The sequence below is a fragment of the Acinonyx jubatus genome, chromosome A1 (genome assembly GCF_027475565.1).
Source record: "Acinonyx jubatus isolate Ajub_Pintada_27869175 chromosome A1, VMU_Ajub_asm_v1.0, whole genome shotgun sequence".
Taxonomy (NCBI): Eukaryota; Metazoa; Chordata; class Mammalia; order Carnivora; family Felidae; genus Acinonyx; species Acinonyx jubatus.
In genome coordinates, this window is record NC_069380.1 from 187399209 (window position 1) to 187418957 (window position 19749).

At 33.7% G+C, this 19749-nt stretch overlaps 1 protein-coding gene and 1 non-coding gene across 3 annotated transcripts in view; one reads left to right on the forward strand and one right to left on the reverse strand.

The window, feature by feature from the left end:
• The window catches only part of CLINT1 (clathrin interactor 1), a 58916-nt gene that overhangs the window by 19699 nt on the left and 19468 nt on the right, over positions 1 to 19749 (forward strand). For both annotated transcript variants that reach the window (XM_015063884.3, XM_015063885.3), the window contains exons 2-6: positions 11414 to 11518; positions 12058 to 12154; positions 13572 to 13680; positions 14630 to 14794; positions 17598 to 17775. In XM_015063884.3, coding sequence (XP_014919370.2) covers positions 11414 to 11518; positions 12058 to 12154; positions 13572 to 13680; positions 14630 to 14794; positions 17598 to 17775 — 654 coding nt within the window. The remainder of the gene's footprint in view (positions 1 to 11413; positions 11519 to 12057; positions 12155 to 13571; positions 13681 to 14629; positions 14795 to 17597; positions 17776 to 19749) is intronic.
• On the reverse strand, positions 18188 to 18293 carry LOC113594880 (U6 spliceosomal RNA). Its single transcript, XR_003415359.1, has one exon. It is a non-coding gene; the product is annotated as a U6 spliceosomal RNA (small nuclear RNA).

Consider the following 19749-nt stretch of genomic DNA (forward strand, 5'->3'; position numbering starts at 1 on the left):
GAAGTTTTAAAAAATAGTGTAAAAACCCCAAAGTGGGTTTTTTGGAACACTTAGAAAATGCTCCAGGGAGAAGGAATGTTATCACCAAAATTTTAGCCATGTTTAATATGATCCCCTCTTTGAGATTCTCAAAGCATGTTAGAATATAGTCTCTGAGAAGTGCTGTAGTAATAAAATTGCCTTAGTTTTACATAACATCTCCAAAATCTTACCATGTTTCACAAAATACTAGAGTACTGTTTTAGAAGAAAGTAAAAATGGAAATCTTAAAAATTACAGAGATAGAGGATAAAGAAAAAATCAGCTGAAAGTAGAAAATAGAATTGGGTTGGGGCTAGCATTCCTACGGAATAGTCTCCAACACTGTTTTGCAGCTAGCCAAGAGAAGAAGGCAACTTGACACCCTTACCTCTGGTCCTTTATCCAAAGCGGGTCTTCAGAAAGCTTTTATCTGTGCGGATAGGGCACTGATATAACATAAAGAGGCTGCTGAGCCAAGAGAGTGGAAACTGATCCTCAGCAGAATTAAATCAGCTCAGCCATGGGACACTGCCCTAACAAGTGAAGAGAAGTTTTATACACAAGTGCTGTTTTTCTTTTCTTTAAAAGTGATCGATTTTTTTTCATCGTATAAATAAAATTGTAAACTAATGTGTCCCCGTCCACATACAGTTTTTCACGTTTTTTTTTCCTTCTAGATTTTGTCCACATGTACATGTGTTTTTATATAGTTGATAGTAGTTACTGTTCATCAGATTTGTGTTGTGAGAGCTGTTTTTCTATGGCAGTGAAAGGGAAAGAATTTTCTAGTGTGTAGCCTCTGCCTGTTTGATTGCTATATTGTCCCATGTACCATTGCTGCCATGTTTTAGAAACAACTTATCTTACTTTCCTGAACCACATAACAAATACCTTCTTTTGCCAGCCATACCCTTCCCCAAATCTTAATTGGCACCAGAAAATTTCTCTGGAAGAAAAATAACTCTTTAGCATCATGGGACTGGCCAGTGGTTGGGACAGCTTTTTTTAAGCTTGTCATCTGCTACCCAGCTCATGGTAGCAGCAGCACCTATGCTAGAGGGAGAGTAGAAGGGTTTCTACATGAACCATCAAGATCCATGAACATCCAGACATTTCTTCATTTAATGATTTGTGCTCTTGCAAAGGAAGCAGGATATAGAAACCAGGTATCGTGGCCCTTCTAAAATGCTTTCTTCAGACAGCCACCTCATGGAATGAATTATATGACCTTATTTTGGGCATTTTGAAAGCTCAGAATTCTGCAGTTTCTGATAATGCTAGATAATTTCCCTTCTTATAATAGCTTAAAAGTCTTTGTTTTTGCTTTAATTTTGCTTTGGGATGTGCAACTCCATCAGTAGATGTGAATGAGTTTAGTGAATCCAAAAGGACTTTTTATTTATTTGATCAGATGATGTCAGGTTACCACTAAAAAAGAAATTGCTACTTTATGTAAAATAAAACTGTAGCTCAAGATTAGTAAGAATAAACTTCAAAATAAAAACTCTGTTAAGCATAAAATAGTTGTTCTCTGCCAGGGCTTGCATTAATAGTATTACTACCGTAATATTATATTATTAGTATTATTAGTGTTACTAATTTCTTAGTAATACTCATTTCCAGGTCTTTGGCCACTTCTTAATAATAATTTTTTTTGCCTTGCCTATATACTTAACATTTTCAAGATCTTCATTTCAATATCTATGCCTTGGGTCAGATAGGCTGCTAGTTACCATGACTGTAAAGTTCTGCAACAATGAATGAGATGTAAGTAATAAGAATTAGTTTACTCTAAGGGACCATATAAAGAATATCTTCAAACTAAAAATAAATATTGGCAGAAAAATGACCATGTGTGCTAAATGGTACCCTTAACCATTTCATTTAATCTCTGTTATACATAGGAACTGTCTTTCAGATGAGGAAACTTGAGACACAGAGTGGTTGATTTGTCCAGGAGTCCGCGACAAAATTCAGGCCATATTAATCTCTAATTATTGGTCAATTAATGTACATATTACTTTGCTTTCCTACAAAATAGCCATGAAAGATGAAGGAGATTATGAAAATACATAAATTTGCAGTATTTTCCTTTAGGGTGGGCTTGTGTTTGGAACAGTTCCTAGAGCCCAGGCCCATTTTAAATGTTTGGAAATGGGTTGCTATCAAACAGGTTACTTTATTTCGTATTGCAAACCACTGAAGTTGTAAGGAAGGGGAAATAATTTTATAGTTTCTTCCTCCCACAGGTCATAATTTAGTTGTGGACATCAGGATGTTTTTCTTGGCTTATCTCATTCATGTAATTTTTTTTGCACATCTGTTACATAAATTACTAAAACTCTTTCCTTGAAAAATTGCCAGTTTAAGTCACACTTAATAGTGATCAAGAGGTCGGTAACTTTTGGAAAAAAGAATTCAATGACAGACTTCGAGGGGCAGAAATCCAACTACCATCCTGGTTTAAGTATTTTTTGTTTTGGATCAATTCCTTAATTTTTTGAGTTGTTGGAATAATTATGTGTGGCTTCTAATCTTTCCCTGAAGACTTTATGTTGGACTATAAACATTTAACATATAAACTTTTATATAGAAAAGTATTTTAGTCATTGCTTCCATAAGTTTGTATCTTTTAGTGATCAATTTATGTATACATTCTAATCTGGCACATAGTTTGGCATGAGAAACTAAACTTGGAGTATTGACTTCTTTAAGGCTTACTGATTTTATGTAACCTTTCCTAACCCTGAATTCTACATAAACTGCAAAATAATGATTTTCTGTGGGTTTTTTTTGTTTTTTGGAAAAAAGTTCATAAGACATTACTTCTGCTAGTTGCATTTTAGAACAGCTTTATTATACTTAAGTGATGAACATATCAGTTGTTAGAAATCTCAGATATTTTAGATGTAAGTTGTTAGTTTGGGCTCATGTAAACTGATATTGAGTCAGTACTGGAAATTTTCCTGGAATGTTAGGTAAACTCTTCCTTAAGCAAGGGACCAACTATTTATTTAACGCACAATTTGAAATTATATGGATTTGGAATGCTAGGTTTTAAGCTTGAAATCTTTAGATAATGATATCATTTGGAGTACTAATAATCTGTAATGGGTATATTTAGAGATTAGAAAATATGTGATAAATCGGTTAATGTCAGTTACTGATAAAAGTTCTTAAATATTTTTTTGTATTACATTTCCTGTGTAACCATCCTCCTTTCTAAAATGTAGTAGATTTTTGGGGCGCCTGGGTGGCTCAGTCAGTTAAGCGTCTGACTTCGGCTCAGGTCACAATCTCACAGTTCGTGAGTTCGAGCCCTGCGTCGGGCTCTGTGCTGACAGCTCAGAGCCTGGAGCCTGTTTCAGATTCTGTGTCTCCCTCTCTCTGACCCTCCCCCTGCGTCGGGCTCTGTGCTGACAGCTCAGAGCCTGGAGCCTGTTTCAGATTCTGTGTCTCCCTCTCTCTGACCCTCCCCCCGTTCATGCTCTGTCTCTCTCTGTCTCAAAAATAAATAAATAAATAAATAAATAAATAAATAAATAAATAAATAAATAAATAAAAAAATGTAGTAGATTTTTGTTCAGTTTTGACTTTGTAAAACAGATCTAGATTTGTTAAAAGGAAATAATGTACAATTTTATTATGATCCAAATCTGATTTGCAGCTGTGGGGACAAGTCACTTAGCCAAGCCTTTCATTGGCATCCACTGGGCAGCTCGGCTTTGTTATGTTACAGCTCTGGGGCTGTTGTAACTTAATTTCTTTGTGAGCAACAAATCAAGAAAGCCAACCTCCAGTACTGGTAGTGAATGTGGCACAGCCTGAGAAAACTTTTATTAACAGAGAATAGTAGCTTTACAAAGGGTATTTAGAGAAGAACACATTGGGTTTGGTAGTACCTTGGATTAATGACACAATCAAATCATACAGAATCACTAACAAAAAAAAAAAAATTATGAAAAGTGTTCTGCCATGCATAAGTTTCCTACCTAAGAAAGAAAACTTGATGACTCTAACTATTTTTACCATGTGTTGGGGAAGTATAATAAGTACAGGATACTTTAAAGTCTTGATCGAATCTGGGAGATTGTCAGGAGTCTGTACAACCATTTTTGTCTTCGTAATTTTTAAGATAAAGGTTTTCTGTTAATCGTTCATGAATGTTAGAGGTTTATTCTTAGTCATTTCTACGTGCAGAATATGTTCAGTGTTTAATTTGTTCCCCATTGTCCTCTGCAAAAAAACTGAAAATACACTTTTTATATCTTTTTATCTTTCTACTATCTCTGTAAATAGTACAAACACAGCCTAAAGTTTTGAGTTAAGATTACAAGAATATCGAGCCATATTAATCAACAGTGTTCAGTAATAGGAAAACATCAGGGGTGGTTAAATTTTGGACTCCCAATTCTCCATCCCCATGGACTAAACTATTATTGGAATTGAAGGCCAATATCAATCAGAATGGATCAAAGAATTTGTTAGTAGTATGGTGGAAGAATAGCTTTTGCCTTAGAAAAGACTAGATACACCTTAATTTTCTTACATCTTAAAACAATTAGAATTTCAGTTAGAGTTACATCAGCTAGAGGTGCTTTTCTCTTGTCATATGTGGGGAATGAACAACTGAAGTGGTGTTTTTGAACGTTAATACATTTTCTGTGGTTTTCATGTCGTAAGCAGGCAGCTTGTGTTTGGACTTCAGCAGTTTTTCTGTCTGTACTGTTTTTAAAATGTTTTAGGTATCCGGTTATAGTATCTAACTTGATCTTTGAGTATCCAGAATATTCTAAAAGTAGAAGCTTTAAAAAGAACTATGGGAGTCCCCTCCTCCCTCAGTAAAACCTGGCAGTAAACTGTTCTTTAATATTTATTTGGTGTTAATTTTTTTTTACTGTGATAGCTAAAGCATGAAGTATAGTATTTCAGTGCAAATTCTTGATGGTTATTTTAAAAAGCAGAAAGTCTCATGTTTCAGCATTTAGTATTTTAATGTTCCCTCTTGAAAAGTAAAGAGGAAAACAGAAGGTACATAATCCGGCATAGTCCTCTGGAAATAGGTGAAGTCATAAATAATATGCACATGAGCATCCCACATATGTATGATATAAATAGATTGAAATAGGGTATATGTTTTTTAAATAACCAGGTTATTCTTCTGAAGTCTTGTTACTACAGAAGAATGGATAAGAGAGCCTGAGATTTTAGAGGTCTTCGATTTCAGTTTTTCCCTATTCAAAATGTTTTTTTTTTACCTTGCTTTTAAGAGTATTTGTGTTTAAGAGGGGGAGGAATACATTGGTTTCCTCCTTCCCACTTGGATAGTTCATTATTTAATATTTAATAAAACCAAAGAAAATATAATTTCCATAACTGGGAATATATTTCTTTAAAGATTAATTCAGCATTTCTTTTAGTAGCACAGTTTGTGATGTCATCTTAATTTATTAACTAAGAAGCTTTTTCTTTTAGGTCGGATGATATTACTAATTCTCTGATTTTAGGGCATTGTGGTATAATATGGGCTTTAGAATTAGAAAACCCAGCAGTTTAAACATCAGCTGCTTACTAGTCTTGTGATGATACAAGTGACCTTATTTAATTTCTCTACCAAGGGGTTGCTATTAAATATTATTATATTTCTATTAAATATGGCTATAATACTGCTATTATATTGCTATTAAATATATTATATTAAATATACTTTTCCTCTCTACTCACTCATTTTCTTTCTGTTTGGTAGAAGGGGCCACTGCTGCTAATGACAGCATGGCAGCACTAGAGAGAAAGTGGCCAGCAGTAGGTTTGTTGTATTTGTTTTTTTCTCTACTTTCCAATATTTATTATATTAGTTTTCTTCTGGTGTGGAGGGAACACTGTAATGTATTCCTTATATTAGCACTGTAGGTATTTTATAACTAAGATACTTTATAATCAAATATGATAATATTTGCTTTAGCAATATTAATTCTACTGAACCAGTCCTTTTGTTAAGACATTTTTCGGGACACCTGGGTGGCTCAGTCATTTAAGCGTCTGACTTCGGCTCAGGTCATGATCTCACAGTTCATCAATTCGAGCCCCGTATTGGGCTCTGTGCTAACAGCTCAGAGCCTGGAGCCTACAGCCTGCTTCTGAGTCTGTGTCGCCCTCCCTGTCTCTCTGCCCTTCTCCTGCTCACGCTATGGCTCTCTCCCTCTCTCAAAAATAAATAAATCTTAAAAAAAATTTTAAAAAGACATTTTTCATTGCTTTGTATTTTACTTTCAGGTCAAGAAAATACTTTTTTTTTCCCATGGGTAGCAAATATCCAGCCAAGTAGATGAATCAGTTTTTCCACCTCCCCACACCATTTCTGTACAGCCTCAGATTTTCTGCTGACAATGAAAGTTATGTATTTGTTGAATTTAGAAGTGGTAGACTTCTTGGTTGTTGATCATAAATATGATTCTGTTCACAGGATTGTAATTACCATGTACTTGGTTTTAAAATGAGTATTGAACCTATAAAATGTTTAGCTTGCAAATAAGGGTAATGTGGTAAAGGCGGTCCCCTGATGAAAACTGAATATCAAATGGTCTATATCACACTTTTAGAGCAAGTATTCTTAAAACTATTTTCCTAATGTTTTTGGCCAGAAGCTTAAAAAAAAAAAAAAAAAAAGGAACAAGCATTAAAAGAAGGAATTTACCTGAGAAAACTTTCTTTTTCAGTGTTATTTTATGGGTGTTTTATTATTTTTAAAAAGTTATTTAAAGATTGATACTTTATTACTGGGAGCATAATAGTTTTACCTGTGTCATAAAAGTATCTTCTGAAATCTTTGTGGCATTGAGATTAAGAGGTGAGTTTTTAGTGTAAGTTTTAATGTTCAAGAATTATTCTTTCCTAAAAGAGTTTCTTAAAAACATGTTAATTTTTTTTTTTTTTTTTTTTTTTTACGTTTTATTTATTTTTGAGACAGAGAGAGACAGGGCATGAACGGGGGAGGGTCAGAGAGACAGAGGGAGACACAGAATCTGAAGCAGGCTCCAGACTCTGAGCTGTCAGCACAGAGCCCGACGCGGGGCTCGAACTCACGAACTGCAAGATCATGACCTGAGCCGAAGTCGGACGCTTAACCGACTGAGCCACCCAGGCACCCCAAAAACATGTTAATTTTAATATTAGGTACTTAAATTGATCCCTGTAGTTTTACACATATAGCACTTGGTATACATATTTTAGTATGTATACATATACATTAGTTACTAGTTTGCTGCACTTATTAGCCTGATAAAAACAAGATGTTGGAAGTACAAATAATACATATGTGGGCTACCATGATGCTTATTTGCTGATGAAAGTTAAAAGGTTGCTAATGATGATACTGTACTTGATTTCTATTTTTAATGGCATTTAAAAGTTTTTCCTTGGTTAAAGTTCATGGGAGGAAATTTGGAAAATACAGGAAAGTATAAAGAAAGAAATACTGTTATTTAAAACCACTACTTTGAATGTTGTGTCTCTGTCTCTTGCTGCCTGTTTTCCTGTTAGTGAGACTCTCTCTAAGTGTGGATGTATGTGTGCATGCATAGAATAAAATACAAATTTAAAGGTCTAAGAGAAAATACTGCTAAATATTTTCCTGATCTCAGAGTGAATGAAGGCTTTATATAGTAAGTTTAAAACAAAAAGAAGAAAACATGAAAAATATGACTTTTTTTTTTAAAGGAGGTAAAATTAAAAGGACAAGCTGGGAAAAAATACTTTCTACTGCATCAGTCTGTTTCAGTTTCCTTATTCCTTTGCTGGTAGTTAGAACTGAATTGTACCTAAGCTTTACCTTTTCTCTTGGTATATAGTTTTGTTTTAACAAAGCATATTCCTGAACTTTTGACAGGAAAATATATCAATAAGAACTATTCAAATATTTTCTTGTCAGTTATTTTACTGATTATTCTTAATGCAGATTAGAAGAAGCATTGGCCATCTATAAGTAAAAGTCCCATGTTAGCTCACTTTCAACCAATCTTGCCTCTAAAACCTGTTCCCAAACTGTTACTAAGTAAAATAATTTGGTATTCTATCAGTAGTGAGCAGTGCAATAAACAGAAAATGAGGAATAAAGAACAGAGCCAAATGAACACTAATAATTTACAAATTGAATAGTCAGCCCTTGAATAATTGAACATTGGCCATGTGAATACAGTCACAGAAGTATGTGTACAGAAGTTGAGGTCAGTAACTTTTAGTCTTTGGCATTAAAGATCCAATGAGTGAGTGGTGCTGGGTTGTCGAGGGTTAAGTACTCTCACTGGATCTCCCTTAGTCCTGTCCTGCCTGTTAGGGTGTTGTGAGGGGCAAATGTGAAACCATGAAAAGGACTGTAGATTCAGTGAAGTCTTACTGATAAACAATAATGAGTGTGGTTCAATACTGCTTTAAGGTAAAATCTTCAGAACATGAGCAGATTCTTAATATTCTTCACTTTTTGGTTATTTCATGGTAATTTCCTTGCAAGAATTTTATTTGCAGAACACATCCTAGACCTTTGTCTGAATTTGGTGCTTTAAAAAAACTGTTGAGAGAGCCCCCTCTAGTGTCTGAATTATCCATTCTTAAAACATTTTTGTCAATCATAGGAAGTTTTAAGAATTAAACTAGCTATTTTTTCCTTTCACATCTGGATGTAATTTCTTTTTAACTTTTTTTTTTTTGGTGGGGGTTGGGAAGAGGTTATTTTCCTTTTTAAAAAAGGTCACTGGAATTATGGGTAGGGTGTGGATTGAGGGCAACTGAAAACATGGGAAAGGAAGGATCAAAATGCCATTTCTACCTTTTTAGAAATAGTTATTTTTAAATGACCTGGAGTAAGGCCAAACTATACAGTAGTGTGTTGTTTTGTTTTAGTTTACATTTGTTTCTGAATTAGATGCAGCTTAAAAATACTTTATTTTGGAATTCTTTATAGCCAGCGGATCTCATCTTCAGAGTTCTTTGCAGTTTCTGAAAGCAACAGTTTCACTGGAAAAATGGCTTTAAAATAGAGCCATTCTCTTCATGGAAGTGTTCTAACTTTATTATTTTTTGTTATTGTTGCCATATTTTGTGGATGTACTTTGTGTACTTTGTAACTGTATTGTAAGTGTGTTTTAATGGTAAGTTGTCATTTTATATAGTTCCCATTGTTTTTCAACCAAGGAAATAAGGAGATTCTTAAATTATTGGCTGTCTGCCACCTCTTCCTGTAAACACACAGCACTCAAACACACAGGCCTTCAGCTAAGAATCTTGTGAAGGGTTAGAGAAACAGGACCTTTCTCATTTGACCCATGGGCTTTTGTAGCTTGAACAAGGAAAGTAGTGTTCTGAAAGCTACAGCATTTATGAAGGCTCTAGTAAAAATATTTCATGTGCATGGACTAGAGATTAACTCCTTTCATCTTGTTCTCTTGAAATTAAACAATGCAAACAGATTTTAAGTGTATTCTTGCTAATGAAATGCTTGGGTGAATTATAATCCTAATTGCTATTGTTCATTCCCACAGCTGCATGTTGACACTTATAACTGCCTAAGCCACACATTCCTCAGCCAGTAGGATAAACAAAAGCATTTTGAAATCCATCATTTTGTGGCATCTTAAATTGCAAATCTGTCATTGACTGCCTTGATTTTATTTTGTTTCCATTGTTGAAAAAAATTGGAAAAAATGTTACTCCTTTGTATCTATACATAAAATTATTGTCAAGAGGATCATTACTGGGTTTTTAGGAAAATTCATTCATTAATCGTCTCAGTTGGTAAAGGAGGCATTGGAAACTATGTCCCAGGGAAACAATTTATATTTATGTTATCAAACTCGTTGATACTTTAGGAGGCAGCTTTCGCCAAGATTTGAAAGAAAGTGATAGGATTTCACTGTCCTTCCTTAGTAGAACAGTATTCTGAATGTAAATCTAGAAGCCAAATTTATTCTGTGATTTGGCAAGTTATATATGTGTAATGCTCCCTTTCAAATTTTACCCCAAACCATTTATTAGTCTTTTTTTTTTAAGTAAAGAAAGAGAAAGGTTTGCAATGAATTTGAAATTTGTATTTCTTTATATTTGAGAAGAAACAGATTTGAATACAAATTATATCCATACCTTCCTTCCTTTAAAAAATAGAACTTTCTGATAACTGAAAAACCATACAGCAAGAGTGAGATGTATGGAAGTCATAGTTACCAAATTCTGATTTTTCTGTATTTCTAAGGCTTGATTTTAAGTGAAAGATTTGAATGATCATATTCATAGGCATCTGTTATAATAATTGCTCAGTAATAATTGGAGTTTTAGATGTCAAATGGATACTACTATAGTTTGTCACTTTTTCACAGTATTTCTTTCTCAGAATGTCATTGAATTCTTAAATCCATATGAGTATGTAAATTCTATTTTAATAACCAAACATTTTGCTATCTTTTATCTTAAGGGACTCTTTTCAAAAATATTAAGTAATATTTTTATTACTCCTAATAGGTGTTTATTATCTTTCTTAATAATAATGACCGCTGGCCTGTATTGAGCAATTTCTGTGTGTCAGGCACTATGCTACTAATAGATTTCATTTGAGATGCCACCCTTTTAGGTAGTATTCTTTCTTACTCCCATTTTGCATTTGAGGAAACTAAAATTAAGATAATTAGAATAATTTTGCTAAAAGTCACAAAGTAACTGAAGTCAGATCTTTCTGATTCCTAGAACCCATGTTCTTCATCACTGTTGAAGTCTTAAGTGAAAGTTAAATGTTATACAGACTCCTGATGGAATATTATGTAGCCATCAAGAGTGAGGGTTATGGTGACTAGTGACACGGAAAACCTATATGATGTAATAAGTGAAAAGAGACCAAGGGATTACAGTTTAAATGTTCATAGTGATTCTAAACATTTTTAATGTTACCTTTGGCTTGTCATTGCTTCTTGAAAATGCAATATAAATAATGTGTAGCTCTTCTGTAATTTTGCTGATTAATTTACAGAAATTCTGTAAGGAAACAAGAGTGCATGTAAACTAGATCTGGTTAGGAAACAGACAACTTAGTTTTATAATAGACTCTAGTGTGTTCAATTTCCTTTTTAATTTGACCCAAAGCCATTTTTTTGCTGGACTTAGGCCAGCTCTAATGTAATCAGTCTCTCATCTGTTTTCTGGAAGGCTAATGAAATAGTAAAATTTTCTTAAATATAACTTAAATGTGCTATATAGTACTCTCGAAGTAGCTTATGCACAAAAGATGTTTTCTTTCCCACCCTGTAGAGGTATCTCATTAGGACACCCAGTAGTGTCATTATTAAGTTTTCATGTGTTTCTCAGTTTTGATGCTAATCTTTGTGTGTGTGCGTGCGTTTTTTTTCCTCTGCAGCACCAATGTGGTTATGAATTATTCAGAGATCGAGTCTAAGGTTCGAGAAGCAACGAATGACGATCCTTGGGGACCTTCTGGGCAACTCATGGGAGAGATTGCCAAGTAAGTGATAATTTGACTCAGCAGTGCAGAAAGAATCCAACTATCTTTACATAGAAATATGAAATTTGCTTTCAGTTTTAAACAGTTTAGCTGCCAGACAGAAATTCTACATAATCATTCAGATATTAGTGGAGGAAGTTCTACACACAGTCCATTTCCCCTTAAAAATTAGCTCAAAAAAGTAAAACTATTTTTCAGTGAAGTTTAGAGACTTACGTAGCTTATCATAGAATTTTGACAAATGTGTGTAAAATAACTTGAAATAAAGTTAGGAAAATTTTTTTTGATGAGCATCTCGACCAGTATGCTGGTAAATCAAGGGCTTGTAAAAGATGATATTAATTAGTGGGGCTTACACACGTGCTAGATATTACACAGACCATGAGAAAAATATTTTTATGGAAGCATATCTAAATGTTTTGAATTAAGCTTATATTTTTTAAGCTTTTTGGCAAAGCACAGTAATTTAGAACAAGCATGCCATCTACTGTCAAAATTAATGTATTACAGAGTCTTGAGGAAAATTATTCTTTTTTCAGGGCTACATTTATGTATGAACAATTTCCCGAACTTATGAACATGCTTTGGTCACGAATGTTAAAAGACAACAAAAAAAATTGGAGAAGAGTTTATAAGGTATGGGCATCAGTTTTTATTATTTGACATGTTGGAAACAAATGCTTGAAATTTTAACGTATACATACATAAGTGGTTATGAAGAACATTAAATCCCAGAATAGAATATTCTTACACAGATGGAAGAAGTAGATTTGCTACTTGCGTTCTGTTTTCTCATCACCATAAACAGCTATTCTGAATCTAAAATGTTTAAAATTAATATAAATAATACTTCTAAATATTTTAATATTATTAAAATTTTTCTTGCTTAAAATATATTTGTGCATATCAAAGTAATGAATCTGCAGTTGGATGCATATTTAGTGTATGAGCGATTAAAACGAAAACCAGTCTAATATGTTTTCTCATCTCTACATAAAAATTTGCTTAATTTATAATAGTATTAACACCGCCGCACCAAAAATGTTACTTTAAAACATAGAGATTCTAAAACATACTAAAATTCTAACATTTTAAATTCCCAAATATGTACTTTTTTACCAGATTCTTTTTATTCTGATTTCATCATATAACGTAGAATTCTAAAACAAGGTAGTCCTGTTTTCCAAACCCACCGTATTTTTTTGCTATCGGAGTTTTTCTATGCTTTCAAAATGGCATATAATATTTATATTTGGAACTTTGAAAGCATCATTTTAGCTTTCAGGATTGAAGAGCAGTCCTGTATTTATTTCTGTGGTTTTGATGTTGTTTCTGAAAACATTCACTGTCAGTCCCTCAGCTTGTATAATATTTGTGATGAAATAGTCAGTATTTCTTTATGTGAGGTTTGTTCCAAGCAAAGGTAAGTTCAAAATGCATTAATTCAGTGGTTTTTAGTATATTCACAAAGATGTACGTCAGTCACCACTACTTAATACCAGAATGTTTTCATCACCTCAAAAAGAAATCCCTTAAATGTTTTTTTTTTTCTCTTACTTGTTGGCTGCAAGGTTTTGAAACAAAAGTCACATCCTTCCAAATTTAATTTCATATGCAGAAAACACTATGGGATCATATAATTACCAAATAATTGCTCTGTTTAAACCGATGTTTCTAACAATTTACAGTTCCATACTGCCCAAATGAAAAGTGAAAACCGAGCCAGCTTTCTAAAAGCTTAACGTTCTTTTGTATCATACATTCAGGTATTTTTTAACATCAGAACTATTTTTTTTAATCTTTTGACACGTGGTGTCCAATGGACAGTTTATAATTACTTACTATGCTTGGTTATAAGAGGAATTTCAAATTGATAATATAAGTTATACTATGTATTTAAAGTCCAGTATAAGGTAAAGAGACTCTCTCTGCCTCTCCCCTACCCCCACAAAGATTATTTATTTGCTAATGTTGGAATTATTTTTTTAACCACTTACCAAAGCTCTACCAGAATTTATTTTGTTAAATCATTTGGTGCCTTGTATTTTTACAGTCATTGCTGCTTCTAGCTTACCTCATAAGGAATGGATCAGAGCGTGTGGTTACGAGTGCCAGAGAACACATTTATGATTTGCGATCCCTGGAAAATTACCACTTTGTAGGTGAGCAATAGAAAAACCTTATAAGCAAATTAAAACAGTAGTTGGAGTTGTCAGTCACCTGAACCAGCTTAGAAGCTTCTCCGCTCTAATTAGAATGTGACTATTGCTGGTTGTGTGACGAGTGCAGAATCCAAGACGTGGGGCCCTAGAGTATTAATTAGTGAAGACAAGAACTTGCAGAAAAGACTGGCTAATAACAACAGAACCAACACAACATGAGTGTTCGGGTTTATATTAAAATATGCACTGGAGACTGGTCCCCTGTGGTGTCCATAAAGGAATAGCTTTAATCATATGGGAAGAAAAGGTTAGAGCTCCAAAACACACACATCTGTTTGAAGCTGAGTTTTTTTTTTCCTCCCACCAAATAATATTTACTGTGCAAAGGCAGCAGGGCCAGAGTGTGTTTTGAATGTGAACGAGGATACAGAATAAACCACATTTCATTTTGTAGTGTACCCCAGTTGAAAGCACTTTAAAAATTCAGTTTTTCAGCTATACTACATCCTGGTAATTAGTGTTTCCAAACTTGTATTGGGGACACCAAAGCATTTGGGTACATTGTAGTCATTAAAATGGTAAAGTGGATTTTTTTGTTGTTGTTGTTAAAATACTATAGGAAAAGAAAACATTTATGGATATAAGTCTTTTTCGTATAGTCATCATTAGTAATGCTTTTTAGTAGATTTTTCATTGATCTTGCATGGCACCAATATCTGTGGTCCTTGTTAATTCATCTTTATTTGCTCTTACAAGCCAGAATTGAATCTCAAGACTTAGAATTTGCTGATGAGAAAATGACAAAATTTAGTAGCATTATTTGTCTTTTTTTTAATTTTAAATATTAAAGTTGGTTTTTTACATTGAAATTTTCATGTCTGTTTTTTGTGTTAAAGGGCTTGATTGACTGAATTCTTAAGGTTTTGTTTCTCCCTTACCATCCTCACAGATGAGCATGGCAAGGATCAAGGTATAAATATTCGCCAGAAGGTGAAAGAATTGGTTGAATTTGCCCAGGATGACGACAGGCTTCGTGAGGAGCGAAAGAAAGCAAAGAAGAACAAAGACAAATATGTTGGGGTTTCCTCAGACAGTGTTGGAGGATTCAGATACAGTGAGTATCAAAGACAGACTGACACCTAAGCATCAGTCTAGCTTCCTGGGTGTATTTTAAGAATCACTGAAATACAAAAGAACAAAGTACCATTTTTTTTTCTAGAAATAGAATGCTAAAGTATATGAAGTACTCATTTTGGCTGCTATTATATGGGTATTAGGAATCATCTTTTCTGTTTATATGATTTGAACCATTAATTGTTAATTAAGTGACTACGAACTTTGAGTTGACAGAGAATAAAACATATATGCCCTTCCGTCTTGGAATTAATATTTAAAAGAAAAAAAAAGATTTCTCTACCTCACCATTCAGAACATAAAAATATAAAGTTTGATAGAGAGCTTCATCTTCCCAATCCGAAACTAAATTAGCTCTATTTTGGGCCAAAAATAGGTAAGCTTCCTATAAGTTAGTCCTGCCTCAGTCTCTTCCCGTAATTAATTTGACGTAGAAAAAAGGTGACTGGTAAAACTGTCAGTTTTTCACCTAGGCCTATCACTTTTTTGTTTCTAACACATTTAAGAACATTGTCGCTCATGTGTATTTTTAATGTAATAATATAGTTTCCCTAAAACAGATCATTAGGTACTTGAAACAGGAACAGAAAATAACTCTCTGTTACAGACATGTCCCTTTGGATTCATTCTGTCTTCTCTAAGCTCTGACCGTCCCCTGGTCATTTTGTGTATACACAGATAGGCTAGTGTTATGTGTACTTAGCTACATATGGGGGCTCCCCAGTTCCCCCAACCCATATCTGAGGTTGTTTATATTTGGATTATACTGGGATCTCAGAACTCCTGCATTGGAACCGTGTAAAGATTTTCTATTTCTTACCTTGTGATTATTACAAAATAATATCTTCACCCTTTTGCTTCTTTGCTTCCTTGCTCTCAAAGAAAAAATACTGTATGTACTTAATTAACTATTAAAGGATGCTTTTAACAGGAAAATTTCTTTTATGTCTAAGCATCACATAAAAGTCAGTTCTTGAATTAAGCAAAAATGTTTCTCTTAAACAATGTTAAATATGTTTTGGAGTTTTTATTTGTTTAGGGGAGTAAGAAGTTTTTGGATTATTTGCCTACGTAGTTATTTTATTCTTTAGCTTTTTTAAAGTAGCTAGAGCAATTTAATGTGTTTTTGAAAAGAAATTGCTGTTTGCAGCTCATTTTCTCATTCCGATTGCTTGTAACCCTCTTTTTACCAGCATAATATGTAATTAGATAAATTTAGAAAATTGAGTAAGTTCTCAGACTCAGTCACTGTGAACTAATTGCAGCATCTGCATTAGAGAGTTGAACATCCTGTGTATTTGCATCACATTCTTGTAAAATTAGTTTTAATGTTATATATATTATTCAAAGACTTAACTGACCAACGTTAACTATTTTATGTCTTTTCATTCTGACCTTAGATGGTGCCTTGCCAGTAAACCAGTATTTTTGGTATTCATTCAGCAGGATGTCCATCACACTAATCAGTTTAGTTTCATCTACTGTACTTTTTACTATAAATTTGTCTTTTCAGAGTCTTATCATGCTTTTATTGAAATGTACATTCACATTATTGGAAAACCACTCATTTTTATAAAGCCATCTGGTTAAAATTTTGTCATGTTCTCTTTAAGTTGGTGGTCACTTTCAAGTCTAGTAGACATATTTTGAAATCTTCTTACAGAAAATTCTGGCTTTGTAGTTTTTGCAGGCATTTCTGCAAAATGGTTTTGTTCAGTCTCCAAAGGGCTTTTTGCCACCAGAATTTGTTCACCAAAGGTCAACACAAAGGCTCAGGCACCTTTTGATTATTTTGTTACTTTTCATTGCACTTTCTCCTTTCTCTCCAGCCTGTCTTAATTTTCATTGTTTTCTTCTTTTTGACCTCATGTGATTTCCCTGTACCTTCTACTCTTGTCTTTTTAGTTGTGTTTGGGCACAGAAATGGAGAGGTTCTATTTGGTGCTTACAGTTTTTCTCCATGTGTTAGGTCCCTATGGTCAAGGACTAAAACAAATCTTGACATTTTGGGGTCTTTGTTTACTGCCATGATCTATTCTTTTTATTCTCAAATTCACACAGAGTCTCCCCAGGTTTTGCCAGTCCCAGCATATGTTTGGACTTGGTGTTTGAATAGATCATCGCTGTTCTGAACTGCGTGAGCATATTTCATGATTCTTGTCTGTGTACTTTCAGATAGTTAGAATATCCTTTTCTCTTTACAGTAATTAAGAGATGCTTTCATATGCTATGAAATCCATTGAGTTATTTTTCTAGTATGACATTAAAGATCGACAGTTATTTTCAGCATATTTACAGCATATGGGACATGTAGCATTCAGAGTGGTGTTGGTGTCTCTTAGAGTTGGTATTTTTCAAGAGATTATTGCTGTTCAATACTTTTTCTGATAATTGAAGAACCATTAAGAGACGGGAATGAAATATAATGTCTTATGTGACTTTTGTAAAAACAAAAAGATTTCCATTTCTCTTTGGCTTATATAGCCTGTGTTGGTTTTTGTGTTTTCCTCTACTCTTTTAAGAACTTCCTGATGTGCTGTGCTGTGCGTTAAGGTTGTGTAAGTTTTCATAAACAAAAGCTTTTGAATCTGCATTCCTGCCACTTAATGACTGGCACTACATGCTGTGCCTTGCTGTAATTGTGTTGATTCAGCACTGTGGGAGCTTTCTGTTTTCCTTTGAAAACTATTTTATTATGAGGAAAAGCTTCAGAAATAAGGACTATAGACACCTTTTGAATTTAATGCCCTTAGAGTTGCCTTTCCTTTTAATGCTTTATATAGGTGAAAGATATGATCCTGAACCCAAATCAAAATGGGATGAAGAGTGGGATAAAAACAAGAGTGCTTTTCCATTCAGTGATAAACTAGGTGAACTGAGTGATAAAATTGGAAGCACAATTGATGACACCATCAGCAAGTTCCGGAGGAAAGATAGAGAAGACTCTCCAGAAAGATGCAGGTAGTAACACTTTGTCTCCTGGGTCTCTTGGAAAGGGTGCTAAACTTATGTAGCTGGGTTTTTGTTTATCTGAAGTTTAGTTGTTGTTGTTGTTTTTTTTCTCTTAAAAGATTTAAGTTTTTAGAGCAGTTTTAGGGTCACAGAAAAATTGTACACAAAGTAACAGGGTTGCCATGTTAACCTCCCATGTTGCACACGCACATGCACACACACAATTTCTCTTGTTATTAACATCTTGTATTAGTGTGGTACATTTATCATAACAGTTGAAAACCAATATTGATATACTGTTAATAACTAAAATCTATTGTTTGCATTAGGCTTCACTGTGGTGTGTAGTTCAGAAATGCATTATATCCGCCGTTATTGAACCGTACAGGCCTAGTTTCACTGCCCTAAAAATGCCCTGTGTAGAAACACGGAATGATTCGTGAATTTGCATGCCATTCCTGCATCGGGACCATGATAATCTTCTCTGCATTGTTTCAGTTTTACATTTGCTGCTGATGTGAGAGCACTGTGCAACTATTTTTCAGATGCTAGGTCAAACATTGTTTGTAATTAGTATCAATACACTGTCTGTATTGTTGTCTGTGTCCATTTATTTCTAAAGTTGATCACATTTTCTGTATGTTTTTCTTCAGGCTATTTATTGAAATTTTTTTTCCCCAGTGAGAGCTTTCACAGCTTATTTTGCATCTGGGCATCAGATGACCCAGCCATCTAAGTTATTGCTGAGGGATAGTGAAACATACTAAGTTTAAACAAAAGTTCAAGTGTTTGAAATATAACTCTGTGACATTTTATTAGGACTCCATGCCAGTGTATACAGGAAAAAAATCTAAATGATTTTTTAAGCTAAAATGTTTTCGAGTCAGATCTGTATTAGGGTATTTGTATTTAGTTTTATGTAGAACAATATTTGGAACTTTTATGTAGAACAATATTTGGAACTTTTCAACATTCACTTTTTGTTTTTTGTTTTTGAGGGAAATGAGGGCTCCATTTCACTATATAAAAGTGAAAAAGGTAATATATATAGCATTTCATTTGTAAAGCAATTTTTACTAGTTATTTGTCATTTGTGCCTTACAGTATTTCTGTTAGATAGGCTAGATCAAGAACTTTACCTTTATTTTTTAGAAGTAAAACCTGAAGCCTAATCAGACTATGGAACTTGCCTTAAGTAAGTTTGTGATGGAACTGTTTGTTCAAGTGATTACCTGTAACTAAATACCATCTTTTTTTTCCCTTAAAAAAAAAAAAATCTTACCAGTTCAGATTTAGGGGTCATTAAAAAGAAGTAAGTATAAAAGCATAATTTTGAAACAGTTTTGAAATACGTAGTGTCTTTGGTATGTTTATATATTAAATCTCTGAAATGCCTGTCTTTTTCAAGACTGTTTCTGGAATATGATCTTTGAAGAGCCAGAATTTACTTTTAGTACTTTAAGTATATCCATTTTACAACTACATTTCGGGCTCTGTTATACTGAAGAGTATGCATATAATAGTAAATACTAAACTTGGAAAGCCGTGTCTATTTAAGTATTCTGTGGATATTCTACTTTTTTCTCTCATTAATGTTCTTGTGGCCTCTGTATTTACATTTTTAGCTTGGTTTAGAAAACATAGTGGCCATATATTCAGTTGCTACTTCCTAAAGAGATGTGGAGATCAGGTAGGTAGGCTGGTTAGAGATCTGACTGTGTATTCTTATGTTGTTACTTTCTCTCCTTTGCCCTTCTGTCCTCAGTTTTTCTTTCTTTGCTTTGTCTTTTTTTTTTTCTTTCTTCTCCCTTGATTTTCTTTTTTTTTTTTTTTTTAATGTTGCCTCTAAGACAAGATCTGCTAGAGTCCCTAAATCTTTCATATAGAGTATTTGGGTTTAAAAGAGTAAAAATATAGTGTGTATTATTTATCATAGTAACTGAGGAGCACACCAGGGACTTTACATCTTTGAGTATTTGTGAG